The sequence below is a fragment of the Polypterus senegalus genome, chromosome 18, assembly GCF_016835505.1.
Source record: "Polypterus senegalus isolate Bchr_013 chromosome 18, ASM1683550v1, whole genome shotgun sequence".
NCBI classification, from domain to species: Eukaryota; Metazoa; Chordata; class Cladistia; order Polypteriformes; family Polypteridae; genus Polypterus; species Polypterus senegalus.
Window position 1 is genome coordinate 52,072,410 of NC_053171.1, and position 16,959 is coordinate 52,089,368.

The 16,959-nt window shown below is 41.8% G+C and overlaps 1 protein-coding gene across 4 annotated transcripts in view; it reads left to right on the forward strand.

Annotated features, from left to right (window-relative positions):
* Window positions 1-1,493: 1,493 nt before the first annotated feature.
* pcnx1 (pecanex 1) overlaps window positions 1,494-16,959 on the forward strand; it is a 171,304-nt gene continuing 155,838 nt past the window's right edge. For 3 of the 4 annotated variants that reach the window (XM_039741437.1, XM_039741438.1, XM_039741439.1), the window contains exon 1: window positions 1,495-1,782. In XM_039741437.1, the coding sequence (XP_039597371.1) occupies window positions 1,630-1,782 (153 nt within the window). In that variant the 5' untranslated portion in view covers window positions 1,495-1,629. Of the gene's footprint in view, window positions 1,783-16,959 lie in introns of all 4 variants that reach the window. The other variant, XM_039741440.1, reaches the window with a different exon arrangement.

Genomic DNA, 16,959 nt, shown 5'->3' on the forward strand with positions numbered 1-16,959 from the left:
AAAGGAAATGCAAAATTTTCTTCCATCAGAGAACATAACTTTGGACCACTCAGCAGCAGTTTTGTCTTTAGCCCAGGTTGAGACGCTTCTGACGCTGTCTCTTGTTCAAGAGTGGCTTGACACAAGGAATGCGACAGCTGAAACCCATGTCTTGCATACGTCTGTGTGTGGTGGTTCTTGAAGCACTGACTCCAGCTGCAGTCCACTCTTTGTGAATTTCCCCCACAGTTTTGAATGGGTTTTGTTTCACAATCCTCTCCAGGGTGCGGTTATCCCTATTGCTTGTACACTTTTTTCTACCACATCTTGTCCTTCCCTTCGCCTCTCTATTAATGTGCTTGGACACAGAGCTCTGTGAACAGCCAGCCTCTTTAGCAATGACCTTTTGTGTCTTGCCCTCCTTGTGCAAGGTGTCAATGGTCGTCTTTTGGACAACTGTCAAGTCAGCAGTCTTCCCCATGATTGTGTAGCCTACAGAACTAGACTGAGAGACCATTTAAAGGCCTTTGCAGGTGTTTTGAGTTAATTAGCTGATTAGAGTGTGGCATCAGGTGTCTTCAATATTGAACCTTTTCACAATATTCTAATTTTCCGAGATACTGAATTTGGGACTTTCATTAGTTGTCAGTTATAATCATCAAAATTAAAAGAAATAAACATTTGAAATACATCAGTCTGTGTGTAATGAATGAATCTAATATACAAGTTTCACTTTTTGAATGGAATTACTGAAATACATCAACTTTGTCATGATATTCTAATTTTATGACCGGCACCTTTAATGACTTCCAAGTAAGTATCTGTGATGCCATGCAAAAAGATGGTCTCCCTTTTTATGGCAATTACAAAGTTTTAACGCTAAATTATGAGGAACTAAAGTTTAAAAGATCTTAAAATGGTCATTTCAATCATTCGGAGTCGTCGTTGTGATTTATTAGGGTTAAAATAATATCCATCACTGGGTCGAACGAATATTCAGGGTTCCAAAACCGGACAAAACTCGTTAATCCAGCGAGTGTGCTAATGGGTTTGGTACAGTTTTTCCTGGCTAAAAATGAAACATTTTGTTCAATCCAGGAACGCTAGGCATAAAACGGGGTCACGGGCAATAATAAGGGGACTGAGTCGTTCGCCCTATCCATAACGGCTAGATTCAGTGATTAATAAGCTGTCAGATGTCCAAACAAGTTTAGGTTTTAATCAGTACTTCATGTTGTGACCTAAAAGCATACTGAAATAATAATCACCAACAATGGCTACGAGAAATTCAGCAACAAACGAGGTGTCAAGATTCTAAAGCTGGTTTTAAAAGCGTCAATTTAAACGGCGAACCTTTCCAGTTGCTATCTCAAATCCACTCGTTCACTAACCCGCAGGCTCTCCTGCTATCCTATTGGCCCAACAGACTAGAGCAGCTGCGTCTTCGGCTCGAAAGGTGTGACGGGATAGCAATTCCTCCAGCTGTCTCCAACCCCCCGCCCTCCTCCCTAGCGGTGGATTCGGGAGCTGCGCCTGGCAGACAAGATGGCAGCGCCTGGGATACGCAGGCCAGTCTGCACGCAGTCAGTTCTGTTCGCGCACAACGACGAGGACTTGTAGCACCCGTTCTCCCGTGCGAGCTTGTCGAGCATGGGTTCTCAAACTCTGCAGATCCTGAGGCAGGGCGTGTGGGCGTCTGTCACGGGAGGCTGGTACTATGACCCACACCAAAACAAATTCGTCAACGCCTTACACCTGTACCTGTGGCTGTTCTTGCTTTGTTTCCCGTTCACGCTCTTCATGGTGAGTGCTTGCTGCTTTTTGCCTCGACTATCCCGTTCGTTCCTGTCGCCCGCTTCGTTGACATCCCCAGTGTTACGTTGCAGGCACTCCGCTTCCGGGCGCTGTCTGTCCTCTAGTCCATCCATCCGTGTGTCCCTTATACGTACTGGCAGAAACCTGGCAGCGACAGGGACGCATCTGTTCTTATAATAATGTTGCGAATGATTTGGGTTCACTTTGGCAGTGGAGCGATCGCCCTGTGCGCGCGAGTGTGTTTGGAGACAATGGGCACCCCGGCCGGGCAATGACATGCAGTCCTGGAGACTCCCCGGGGTCGCCCGCGATTTCCTGGCACTCTCCAGGACTGGGAACGTCACAGAAAAGCTTGTCCACTGCGTTGTGTGCAGAAAGGAGATTTGTTTTCAGTTAACTGTTTTTTCTTTTTTTTAATATGAACTTCGATATTACCTCCTACTTCTGGTAAATCATTACCATACATGACTCATATTTCAAGAGGTTGTTTTGTTGTCCTTCCATTGTGAGTTACAGTGTAACAAAATAATTAATAGTGATCTGTGATGAAGAAGATGAGTGCAGTGCTGGAAGGTCCCAAAGTCATCTTTAGCAGTTAAGTCCAGAAAAATCAAACTTTGTTTGTCACATACAATTATAGTACATTGCTGCTAAACTCCAATGACTGTGCATTTAGTAGAATATAAAATGATAATAAACAGTAATACATTAGTTTATAACTCAATAAAAATGTTAAATGACAGTATTAAAATGTATTATATTACAAGTGTAAAATAATAAGTAAATAAATTGGGAAAGTTATGTGTGAATAAATGATTAGTCTATTCAACCATTTTCCAAACCCACTTATCCAAGGCAGGGTTGTGGGGCAGCTTTAGCTGTTATTCCTGTCTTGCACCCTGTGCTTAATGGTATAGAATGCAGCCTCCCTGCAACTGTGCTTAAGATATAGTGGGTTTAGAGATCAGATGGATGAATGTTGGTGTCTACAGTGATGTCACTGTATGAGGAAAAACAAATGACGATAAGAACAAGCAGAAGGGGATAACGAAAGTTATTAGGTGTCTGTTAAGCGCTCATCGTCTTTTGTGATTGCAGTGGAGGTGTTCACCTGGGAAGGACATTGAGGTTTGGCATTGGAGCCAATGTACGTGATGGCAAAAAGTGAAGGGGATGGAAAGCTAGCTAAAAAGTGTCCGTGTAAATTTTGAAGAGACATAGAAGATGCATGGGAGAGGTGGTTCCATTTTTTAAGAGTGTTAAAGGTTTTTGGAGAAACTCGGTCCAATAGTTGTTAGAAGTGGGTGCAATAAAGATGAAGTGGTGTGAAGGGCAATCTGCAGGCAGTGTGTGTCAGCATTGTGTGTAGAAAGGGCCACAGAATACTAATGTAGTACTTTGAAAGTGAGAAATCAGCAATAGAGTTGTTTTGGAAAAAGTTGGGAAGTTCTGCTATTTAGGTGACATGTTGAGTGCAAATGGAGGTGCAGGCACAGCATTACTAGCCAGGGTCAGAAGGTGTTCTTTCAAGAGGTGGAAAACAGCAGGGCACAAGGGAAAATCGAGAACAGGTTAAAAGATGAACTATAAGTTAAAAAAAATGTCAAAACTAGAAGAAAACTAATAATCCCTGAGTGTGATAAACATATGCAGTGATAAGGTCATAACCAGTCAAACTTGGATGTTGCCGGCTTATAAACCACTGCTTTAATGGCGTCAATTGACGTGACTTCTGGAGTCTGTTCTCTACCAACCTGTGGTTGTGTAGAGGTGATGGGAACAGACGGAGGTGGTTTAGGCATGCAGATCAAAAAGGCTGAGGAGGATTGTGTGAAGAGATGGAGGGGATATGTCCAAACAAGATGTGGATGGAGGTGGGGTTGAATGAAATGAAAATAAAGGTCTCCCTTCCTTCAAAAGATACTCGCGACCATGGAGAGAGATCCTGGGTAAACCCCCGAAAATAGTCTTCAAATCAGTGATGATCATGATGATGATTAAACAATTGTGTGCACAGCCATTGTGAATATTTATTTTTATTTATAGAGATCTTTGTGTTATTTATGCGTTGCACGCCTTAAATAGAAGCATTAACTAGCATGTAAAGCTAAACCTTTACTCAGGCATAATAACGTACTCCACGTTTTAAGGCTTGGTAGCACTAAGAAATGGGGGCAGTAACCTCTGACTTGATGGAGATTCTTGAAAAAGCCAACTGGTGTTGACCACAGTTTTAGCAGAAAGAGACTGGCTTCTCAACAGAATTCACCTGGTTTTGCACTTTCTGGTGATAAAGTCCTCAGGCTCTTTCTGTTTGTTGAGGTTTTCCCAGATAGTCACTGTCACAATGTTTGCCTCCTGTCCCATCCTTGATTGCTTTTTGCCTTGTTCCTGTATACATGAAAAAGTAGACAGATATGTTCGCTCAACAGCCATCTTAGGAGACCAGAAAATCCTGTCTCTAATTGTCCACACAGATTTGCCAGATAATGGTTTACCAAAAATCTCAAGAAGGTGCCTGGCATTTTAAATATGTGGTTACCTGTTACTTGACCTCTCAAACTGATAGTTGCCTGATGAAGCTGAATTAGTCAACACCCTGTTTGTTCCTTGCAATGAAAGCACAATCCTGTTGACGTTGTGAATAATTACATAAAAACTGCAAAGATGAGAGAGAGCCAGCAAATTAGGTTTTGTAAATTAGGCTAATTAGAGCCAGTCACATTTCGGGTTACAGCCTGCTGCCTGTTTATTTTAATCATGGCACTTTTGCCTTCATTGAAATTTGAACTGTGATTCCAGTTTCAAACTAATCGAAACTTCACGCACGATACCTCTAAAGTGTCAGATATGGTTAACAATCTCCGTTGAATCAATGATAGTACAACTTACGGTGCTCTAGGATCATGGGCTTAAGGATATAATTGATTCATTTGAATGTTCTTCAATTATAATGGCATTACTTGCATTCACTGCCTGAATGGTGCTGTTTTACTTGTTTGGTTGGGGGGATGGGGGAGGCTTTCAGTCAAAGTGACAAATTTCCTCCATGTTGTGCTTTATTGCTTGATTGAGGTTATAGTTGTGCCTGCAGATGTGAACACAGAAATAAGTTTAAAAATTCTTATCAAATTAAATTTAATTAAGACTATTGCTTAATGGTTAATAACTTTTCCTGAAAAGAAAGTGCTCAATTTAATTTTCCTGAGGCGCAACTCCACAAATGCAAATTTTTGGAAACTTACAGAGAGGAGTTTTGTCATTAGCCTGAGGTTTAATAATTGTTGGATCAAAAAGAGCTTTAAAAACAAATATGGGAAAGAATTCATGTTAGTGTTTTAAAAGTGATGGTTTTTAAGCATCAATCCTGTACCATCCAATGCATGAAAGCACTATGAAGACAAAAGTATCAACATTTGGCTTCACGTTATGCTGGTAAGTCTTTTTAAACCTCCATTGCACTGCACAACCTTTCCATCAATTTTCAGTTATTGCTACCAGGATTCATGAAGGCCCATTCCATGAGATGGCACCATTGCCCTTGTTGACATGTAACAGCCTATAGTTACCAATATGTCATTTGTGCACATCCTGCTAGACCTCATCTGTCGTTAACATGATCAACTATTTTTGACCTTGGCAGCACTGGGGGTGCTCTCCTGTGGTATGAGTCCTTCCTCTTGGGCAAATCCTACCTACTGTGTCTCCAAGGGTACACCAGGCAAGCATAGGGGTGTCCCAAGGATCAGTGCTGGGACCTCTCCACTTCTCACTATACACCTCCTCACTATGCCCAATTATACAGTCCCATAAATATATATACATACACATACTAGGGGGCTTTGCCCCCTACTCACTTTGCTCACCCACCCCCCCAAACCAAGCCAGCTGCTGCTTGTGCCTTGCTGCATGATCTGCATGTTGCACTATGCGATGATCATTGAAAAGGCTGCACAGCAGCTGCTGCTGCCATGCTGCGTGATCTGTATGTTGCGCTGCGCGTCGACCATTTAAAAGCCTGTACAGAAGCTGCTGTGCTGCATGATCTGCATTTAAAAGCCTGTATAGCAGCTGCCCTTTTGTCTCACTTCCTTGTCTTGCAAGACGTTAAAGTGTCTCCGAGATGATCATGTCTCGACCCAAGATTTTATTATATAATAGATTTTATATATAATATATATATATATATACACGCACACACATTTACTAGGAGCTTTGCCCAAGGGAGCGCTATGCTCAAGCCACTTCACGTCTCTGGCGCTCGTGTTGTGAAGGGGGAGGGGGAGGGGGCTGCCTTTGTGCTGCTGCTGCCGAGCTGCATGTTCTGCTTGTCGCTCTGTGTGTCGATCATTTAAAAGCCTGTACAGCAGCTGTCCTTTTGTGTCACTGACTTGTCTCGTGGGACGTCAAAGTGTCTTCCGAGAAGATCATGTATCAACCCAAGATATTTTTTATTATAACTAGGGGGCTTCACCCCCTGCTCACTTCGCTCGCCAACCCCCATTTTTGTTTTTCCGGATACACACTTTTGAGATTTTTTTTTTCTTTGAATTGTTGCTATTTCATTAGTTTTACTTTTATTTCAGAACTTCTGTAAAAACAATATTTGGAATCTTTTGAGTGCCAATGTGCTGAATCTTTTAAATGAGGTCAGTGAGACATGTGTTTAATGACTTTGTACCATAATTTAGGACAGGTTTCTCTGTTTGGAATTTCAGCACCGACAAAACGATCTACATCATCAGCAATTAATAATTTTTTTTGCAAATTAACCAATAAATGCATGTGAGGTAAACTCTGTTTTTGAAATTCTCTTGACTTAAACCTCAAAGCCTTACAATATTTACATACTTCTGACATATCACCTATGTCCATATATTCAATCTCTATTCGCCTTTTCGTTATTTCTCAGAGTAATAATTTCTCCTTCTTTGCACTAATGCGATGTTTACTTTCTTTTTTTTGACACTGTCGTTTTTTTCTGCTTTCATATTCTGTATCTTGCTCTGCATGTGTTTTGCTCCTACATTTTTTTGAGTCTTTTGAATTCCAGTTTTCATTATCTCAAACTGCTGTGCATGTGTTTGCCCCCCTTGTTTTTTAACTTCTTTATGACATTTTACTTTTTCTACTCTATCTTTTATTTCGGACCTCTCTTTATCCTGCTTATTTTTTTACAATGACCCCTGGTCCATGGTGATTATTTTCCTTTTTTCGAGTAATAATTTCCGTTTGTTTGTGCTACTGCAATCTTTACTTTCTTTTTTTTAATACTTTCTAATTTTCCTACTTTCATATTCTTCAACTTTCTCCATGTGTATCGTGCCAACATTTTTTTTTTGGAGCCTTTTGAATTTCTAACCTGCTCTGCATGTGTATAGCGCCAGCATCTGGATTGGACATGCTTTTTTTTTTTTTATCAATTGCACTTGTTCCAGTCGATAATTACTTTCCTTATTTTCTGAATTTGCACCTAGATTATTCTTTTTTGCTTTTGAGTCTCCTTTCCCTGTGCTGCTTTCTTCTTTACATTTCATTTATAGCGTATTGTCCTTATACGCTTCATATGCTCTGAGAGCCCTGGATCTGTGTGTGCTCAAAGCCAAAACACGACTGAGTGTTTTGCTGCTTGTGCTCTTATTTGATATTGGTTGTAAGTAGGGCATGGCTTGTAAGAATCTCATGTTCTACGTTATCGCAAGACGGTCCTGGGTCAATCTCTTGGCACAAAGTCTCATGTTTGGCCACGGAGCATCTTGGAGGGACCTTAATCTCTTTAGTCTTACGGGTCTTTTAAGTGTCTTCTGTGATCTTCATGTGAAAAGATCACGTCTCGTTGCCCTAGTGTTTCTCTCCAGGAATTTTTTAAAATAATATACTGTATATACTCATCAGTGTTGTACTGATGAGATGCAGTTGTACCTGTCCTCCCCTCCATAGGTCCACATGGTATCAGCTAAAATTTCTGCATTTGTCCCTGATATTGCAACCTGAATGAAGGGAAAGCCATCTCCAGCTCAGCATGGCAAAGACCGACCGACCTTGGTATCCCCAGCTTGTCCATCATCATCATCATCACTAAAACCCATTGCGTCAGTATGCAACTTTGGGGTGGTGATCACTGACCAAGTTGCAACTGTCTCTTGGTCTTACAGATTCACTTGCAGGTCGTAGGTGTCGACCTCTGTATGTGTGAGGCTTGACAACCAGTGAGTGCATAGTGTAGTTAATGTATGCAGCATTCCCAAACAGAGAAGAGAATTGGAAGAAACCAATGAAAAAGGGTATTTACACCTACATGAACAGAGGAGAGGCTCATGGAACTTTATTGGTAGCACACGTCTGTTCGATGTATTGTCTAAAGTGAAGAAAGAAAATATGCTTTATGTTGGTTTGCTGACAAAATGTGTTGAACTTGCAAGGGTCACATGTCATCTTCTGGGTTCTGATATACTACTGCTGTTTGTGTTTTACCGCCATTACTACCAGATGTTTTGTGTGTTTTTCTTCTATGTATGTGTTTTGAGATATGCTAAAGTCACTTTTGACTTTTCTTTTCAGCTACAATATTTTTTGTTATAGTTGATTTTGTGTTATGTGTTTTCTGATGGCAGCTTGAGTTTCTGTTGCAGCCAGCGTCTTGTCCTTGGTTGCTACAGTGTGTATATGTTTGGATGGAAGGACAAGTGCGGAACATGATGCCATCTAACAAAGTGGAATAAAGGGTCAGCTTGGTGCATTTCCAGTTCATCCAAGATTGTGAAAAGATCGTAAACATTTTGGTGTGCGTCTTGTTTTGTGAGATTCTGATTTTTTTTTTTTTATCCTTCTTTATCAATAAGTGACTTGTGACTTTAGCCTTCCTGCAATAACAAATAAATCAAAGAAATGTTAACAATGATATCAAGGCAGCCACTGGAGGGCTGCTGGCTGTTAAATATTGCTCGGATGGTGCTTACAGCCACAGTGTTAGGTGGTCCTGAACCCTAGCCTCCACATATAAAGGGCAGAAGCTAGAACAAAAACTGTTCATTACAAAAATACATGTTGCTAATTACAGCTTGGTTTTATTGTGTACAGTATTGACAAAAATATGAATATGGATATCACGTGAATGTGGCCCTCTGATGTTAAGTTATAGTGTGACCAGAGTTTCAAAGTCCCAAACCTGGACACTTCTGTAGCAAGTATGCCAATGCATAAAGCCTATCTTCATAATGACTCTTTATCTCATCATCAGAGAGGAATCAGTGCATAAGGGGAAAAAAGCATTTCAGAAAAACACACGAGTGCTTAAAGTCGAAACAAATTAATGCCAGTTGTCTGTTTTTCTTCCTTGTTGCAATGCTCTTTAAATATTACACAAGTTGCTAATCAAGCATGTTCCCCATGGAGTTTGTGCACATTGTTGTAGATGTATTGTGACAATATTTGTTTCAATGAAGCAATGTTTGCGGCACTAAAAAAAACTTGCACGAGAGCATTGTGCTCAAACCAGGACAGTTTGATAATCTTCAGTTACTTATCAAGGCACATCGCGTGAAATTTGGACTGTCCCTATCACCAGGACGTCTGGTCACCCTAGTGAATTATAGTGACAGTGCAAGAGTTACGCCAAAGGGTACTTCATTCTTATCTAGATATCCTTTTGTTTTAACTGATTGTATTTTGTAAATTTTAGAGTTATGAAGATCATTTAATTTGCAGGTTTTTCAGCCTCTTTGACAAGTGGACTGTTTTCAGAAATGAGAATGTTTTTGTGGACTGAGGGGTTTTCCATGTATTTTCGAGTGGCTTGATTGATTATTGTTCATTTGAAGAGCGGGGGTCCCCTGTGGGGTTTTCAGTGGCTTTATCAATTAACACTAGGTAGAAGAGTGGGTTACTTCTGGGTTTACTGGCGGTAGAGCTCCATACATTTCATAGCCACCATTACAGGACCAGCAGTAATTAATAACCACGTTAATATACTTCCGATGCCTACCTTTTTGTAACACGACACAAAATTTCTATGAACTAGTGCTGGTTCATAAGAAACACTGGCTTCAAGCGGTGGGAGGAGTGAAATGATGAAGCACTAGTTCTCTTTAGTTTTCATTTTAACAGCTGGGAAGATTATGTAAATTTGAAACTATGCACTGATACAGAGGGTTTTTTCTTGTTTTAAGTAATAAAATTGAATATTTGGTATTTCCACACTACCTTCTACTTTTGGTCTTTATAGAGTTGCCTTTTGAATGAGTGGACATCTCGATTTCTGAATAAATGAGAGTATAATTAAGTCTAATTTCTTAACAAACAGGAATTGAAGCATTACACACATCCTAATATGTTCCTTGGAGAGATCCAGGCAGGGTGGCTGATGGGATGGTTATCATGGATGATACTGCAGTTGTGACCCCTGGGCTGACTGTTTTGAGCAGCTGTTTATAGCTGATCCTCTGGCTAGGACGTTGGACATCTCTTGGTCCATGGTCCTTTTGGCTGATCCTCCAGTTAACTGTGATCCACCCTGTCTCACTGAGATTGCACAGGTGGTGAACCAGCTGAGTGTAGGGAAGGCTGCAGAGATCTTTTATATCCAAGGTCGACTTCATCAGGCTGGTGGTAAGGCTGTCCTGCTGGCATTGCAAGCAATCTTTGCTTCCATTGGCAGACAGGCATCATCCCAGCTGACTGGAAAATGGGACTCGTTGTCCCTATCTAGAAAGGGAAGGGTGATCGCCTGGATTGTTGCAACTGCAAGGGGATAACACTGCCCTTGGTGCCAGATAAGGTCCTTGGTAGGTTCATCGCAGAACCTCTGAGTTTTACCCAGTTGTGGGACATCTGTTGGTAACAATGATTCACTGATCTTGACTTTGCCGACGATGCTGTGATCATCGTGGAGTCAATGAAGGTTCTGATTGGGGCTCATGGGATACTTAGTGGGGATTCTGAGTGTCTGGGCTTGTGTGAGTGTTGGATAAAAACTAAGAACCAGGTCTTTAGTGATCTGTTGGGCAAAGCCATTAGCAGTGTGTCTATTAGCGGAAGGAATGTTGACCTCATCGAGAGGTTTACTTACCTTGATAGCGACATTAATGTGTCTGGTGACTTTTCCTATGAGTATATATGAGATAGATTAGGAGAGCATGGGGGTGGGGAGCAGCGATGTCATGAGGCCGCTGGAAAGGGGTGTGTGTGGCACTCATAATATCTTTGCAAAAGGATGAAGCTCCAAGTCTTTAGAGTCCTGGTGCTTCCAGTTTTGCTATATGGCTGCAAGACATGGACGCTATCCAGTGACCCTGAGATGAAAACTGGACTCCTTTGGTACCGTGTCTCTTTGGAGAATCCTTGGGTACCACTGGTTTAACTTTGTGTCGAATTAACGGTTGTTCACAGGAGTCTTAAATGAGGTACATTACCTGCATTGTGAGCTTATGGCAGTACAGCCATGTGGCAGGATTCCCCGGGATCCTCATTATTTAGGATCTGAGTGGCTGGTCTAGGCCAAGGGGATGCACACGTAACACCTGGGTGTGGCAGATAGATGGTCATTTCAGGGGGATGGGCAGTTGCTAACTGGGATCCCTTGTTGTGTAGTGCGGCAACGTGTTGTATCATATCCCTGACCTGACCTGTTAGGAAAATTGTGTTAAAAAAGATCTTCATATGTACTTGCGATGTTTACCCCTACATATTGAAACTGTTTTAATACATAGAATTAATGAATAATGTCCAGTCAGATTTGGTGCTAATGTTGGTAAAGATAAAGGTGTTTGTGAGTTTGATTTATAAAGTACCATATTATCTGTTTATATCTGTTCAAGACTTTTTTTTCTGATAATGTCTTTTATCTCTGCAAGTGGCTCAATGACTTAACGGCAAAAGCAATGGTGATTGTGGGCACCCTTGTCGTGTACCATGTTCTGGCTTGAGTTCCTGTTGTTAATATGAACTGAAGTTTCTGGACTGGTATAAAATAATTTTATCCATACAGATATGTTTGGTTCAAACCTGAATTTGTACAGTGTGGTAAATAAATTGTCCCATATGACACAGTCAACAGCTTTTTCTGAGTCCAGAGATAATAAGGTCTTTGTTAGATTTCCGTGGTGAATACAGGCAGCCCCCAGGTTACATACGAGATAGGGACTTCAGGTTTGTTCTTAAGTTGAATTTGTATGCAAGTCGGAACAGGTACATTATTTTAATAAATGCTGTTGTTGACCGACTGTAACCAAGTGCTCTGCCAATGAATGATGATGGAGTTTCACCTCTCTCTGAACATTTTATTATCCATCCATCCTCTTCCGCTTATCCGGGGTCGGGTCGCAGGGGCAGCAGCTTAAGCAGAGAGGCCCAGACTTTCCTCCTCCCGGCCACTTCTTCCAGCTCTTTGAGGGTAGGAACGTAGATCCACTGGTAAATTGAGAGGTTTGCCTTACGGCTCAGCTCTTTTTTCACCACAACAGACCGATGCAGAGCCCGCATCACTGCGGATGCTGCGCCGATCCGCCTGTCGATCTCACGGTCCATTCTTCCCTCACTCGTTTTTCACTCGGTTTGATCCTCAGCTACAGAAACTGGCTCTTGGGACGTGGAATGTCACCTTTCTTTAGGGGGAAGCAGCCTGAGCTAGTGCACGAGGTCGAGAGGTTCCGGCTAGATATAGTCGGACTCGCCTCGACGCACAGCTTGGACTCTGGAACCAATCTCCTTGAGAGGGGCTGGACTCTCTACCACTCTGGATTTGCCCCCGGTGAGAGGCGTCGAGCAGGTGTGGGCATACTTATTGCCCCCCGACTTGGAGCCTGTTCATTGGGGTTTACCCCGGTGGACGAGAGGGTGGCCTCCCTCCGCCTTCGGGTGGGGGGAAGGGTCCTGACTCTAGTTTGTATGTATGCACCGAACGGCAGTTTGGAGTATCCACCCTTTTTGGAGTCTCTGGAGGGGGTGTTAGAGGGCGTACCTTCTTGGGACTCCCTCGTTCTGCTGGGAGACTTCAATGCTCACGTGGGCAATGACAGTGAGACATTTTATTATTTTTACTTTATTTTCCATGGTGATGGTTTTTCTCTTCTTTACTGTATCACCAGCACTTGCATCATATTTTGTGTTTCAGAGACATTGTTGAAGGGTGATAACAAAATATTAAGATGAGCTCTTTTGAACAGCACTGTACACGCTATCACAGCAGCACCCATCATCAGCACATCTGGTGAACGGATGAGAGACAACTTCCTGCTATGTATGTAACAGTACAAGCATGCTTGCTATTGAGAATGAATGGGGGCGGTGAGTGATGGTTCACCATTCGCCCACCACACAGTCACCTCCACTTGCATACAGTATGCTACCTGCAGCGTCTGCCTACTGAGAATGAGCAGAAAGGCGGGTAGTGAATCGCCCACCACCTCCCCCATTCAACAGGCAGCCACTTGAGGCATACTACGATGCTGCCCCCCCGCCGCCTCATTCACCCTCAATGGCCGCCGTTAAGCCACAACCAGGTCACCGTTTGCAGCATCACCAGCCACCCACTGAGAACGAATGGGGCAGCTGTTCTATGGACACTGCAAAGCTGTGTGGTGGGCACCCAGTGAAATGCCCCCCTCTGCCCCATCCAGCTTCCGTCCAGTCAGGAGCAGTAGCTGCAGCTGCTTGGTAGGCGGGCAACGAACTGCCCTGTCAAGCCCTCTGTTCTGTACACGAGCGGTAGTTGTGGCCCCGACGACTATGGACCCTGGGTCACCGCTTGCTGCGCACCCAGCACTCCACTGAGAGTTTTCAGCGTTCATTTGATGCGTCCTCTTGAGCAGATCCTCGGAAATTAGCGTGACGCGTGTGCGAGTTGCAGTACCAGCAAAAAGTTGGGGGGCGCAGTGAGCTAAAGGTTGGAATGTGACATCAGAGTCTCTGGTTACTATCTACATGTGACAGAAAGCCGCTTTGCGGTTCCTATGAAATTGGTGTGTGCACTTCAATGTTTGATGAATAGTTCAATGTGGTGAAGCAAAAATGACAACATACAGATGCATTCATGGTGCATTTATATCCAAGCGCTGCACATTCCTGATCGTAATGAAACGATACATTTTAAAAGACTCACATACCGTCTTCTGTGCCATCTTTTTTTCTAAGGCTTCCTCCGGTACTGACAGCAATGGCAAACAGCAATAGATCGCCACACTGAGTACATTAAATGTATGATATTCCAACTCTCTGCACATTTAGAATCCTTAGATTTATACTTATCACTTTCATGATGAAATGCATTGAAGTATGTATTTTACATTTTACAGATAATTTGTTAATTTTGTACACACATGGGGGTGACATGGTGGCGGAGCGTTAGCGCTGCTGTTTTGCAGGGAGTCACGTCACTGATATTCACTGCCTGGAGTTTAAGTGTTTTCCTGCTGGGTTTCCACAGTGTGCTGCGGTTTCCTTCCAAAGATATGCAGATTTGGATACACTAAATTGACGTCAGCGTGTATGTGTGTGCTTGTATTCACCTTGGATGAGCTGATGCCTCATCCAGGGATTGTTTCTGCCTCGTGCCCAATGCTAGCTGAAATGGACAAATCCCAGAACTGATGGAGTTAATTATTAAACATCCGTTTCAGAGATATTGTGGTAAGATGTCATTGGAATTTAATGGGTGTTCCAGGCAATTCACAACACAACAAAGCCGAACCTGTTCTCACCATGATAATATCTCGCACTGCCTCCTGGTGGATTCCTCCAGATTTACGTAAAGTACGTGCGCAAGTAAAAACAGTACAACGCTTGCGTAGCAGGAGCATCCACTGCAGAATGCGTCGTGTCACGTGAAGTGTAACCCCGACCTTAGACTATCTGTGCTGAGTGGCGATGATTTGCACACTGTTTGAACATGCAGTTTAGAGTTTCCGAACAATCTGTGCACATTACATTACTCCTATTAAATATAATTGATGTGTGCTCAGTGATGTGTTTAGTATTTTTTTTTTTTAATTATTTTATTTATTTATTTTTTTTAATTTGTCTTGCCCTTTTCAGCTATATGCACAGACATTGCAGACGTCCTTTTAGTTTTAAGCACACCTCCTTCCATTTGGGCAGTTTTCTTTGTTTGTGGCCACTTAGTGTATGAAAGCCAATTTTTCACAGAATCCATTTGTATGTATCAAACAGATTTCATTGTATTTCTGAACAGGAAGAAGCAGGCTTAATGAGACAAGTATCTAATTAAAGGCAGATGTTGGCCTTTGACCAAGGAATCATTTAATTTGAAAGCCAGTAGCCACGGTGTTCCCCAAGGACCTGGATTTCAGAACACTGAACCAGATTACATTGGCTTGGGCGGCTTCAGATTGATTGCATTAGTATTAGTGGCTGAAGGGAACAACTAATTTTTCTTTTTCTTTTTTCTTCAGTTTTTGTTTTTTAATGCATTTAGTACCACAACTTATTTGAATTCATATGATTTGTTCTATTAATGCTCATGGTGTATAGAGATCTGCTGATGTCAAATATACAATTGTAGAATCATGACTAAATTTTAAAATTAAAAGTTAGAAAATTAAAATTAAAATATGTTTGCTCTCTAACGCTGGTTTAAGTTCCACTACGGGAGTGAGCCATTATTTTTAGATATTTCTCCCTTTATGATTTTTTTTATCCTCTCTTTCTCTTATTCAGTGTGTGCATTACATGTGTTGGGAGAAACCCACTCAAATACACAGGCTGTTAGAAAAGGGTGAATGAAAAGATATTGTGGTGTGAAGGGTACTTGGCAGGGGGCAAAAGCGAGTTTTGTGAAAAGAGTGTGAATAAAGTTCAGTGGTAGTCAGAGATATTAGCAATAGCATTGTTTTGGAGAAAGTAGGGGAGTTCTGCTATTCGAATAATAAGCTGAATGAAAATGGAGGTGCAGACACAGTGGGGCATAGGGTCACCCAAGAGATAGATTTCCCTTGGGATTAATAAAATATCTAAGTACCAGTAGCCAAGAATTATACCACGTTAGATGTAAACATTTAAGTACATACTATAAAATTAATATTAAGTTAAGTACAGGCTGGGGTTATGGGTGGAGGTGGTGTTAGGTGATTTGAAAACAAGGGTTCCTCACCTCAAAGGTATTTTCTAAACTACAGAACTGGATAAAAAAAAGATTTGGGGGACATCTGGATAAACCTGTAATTAGTCTGTGATGATGATGGATTTGCATAAAAGCATAGCTTGTGAATCTACACTGCACGAGTGTGATTTGAACTCCAGAGGGTGAACGTGAGAACTTCTCAAGCATTCCTTCTAGTTACTTAAAGTTTGGCGAGTCAGTGTTAGGAGAAGCCATTTGGTAGACTATGGTTTGGGGATTTAAGTCATGTATTTGATTTGTACATATCAGAAAGCATTACGAGTTGAATTTGGGCTAGGTCTACAGCTCAGACACTCCTATCCAAGCAATCATTGGGCGCAAGGCATGAAACATCCTTGAACAGGGTACCAGTCCATCAAAAGGTGAACATAAAGACACACATTGTCTAATTTAGCATCACCCATCCACCTAATCTGCATGACTTTGGTCTCTGGGAGGGAAACTGAGAATCCAGAATACACCTAAGCAAACACAGGAAGAACCTACAAACACCACACACGGAGAACCTGGGATGTGAACAACTTGTAAAACGTAATCCATTATACATTTAACTGAATAGAACTGAAACTTACTATAGTGTTTCCAAGTGACGTATCCTTATAAGTAGAATGAATAATTGGCCCTAGCAAGTAAGCCCAACGGGCACCCTATGTAGATGTAGACAAGAGTGAGAGTGAGGTCATCAGATATCTGCGTTTACTAAATATGAATTGTTTGTATCAGACAACTTAAAGGATAAGTTTGATAGGAATTTCACAATACCAGAATTTTTGTATTTGATGCCAGTACCAGTGAAATTTTACGATCCCTCCATATCTTTTCAGTGTTGCAGCAAATATAGGAATCCTGTTTGATGGATTTTTATTAGAAATACCTCCATTGTAGCAAAACCTTTAAAGTACTGATATATCCATCAAGTAGTTACCCAAGTGTAGTTTGAAAAAAAGGTTTTGACATTCATAAATGTAAAAATACAGTGCAGGGCTTGAATTTTAATGTTTGGCAGAGGTGGCAATCACCCCAGTGTAACA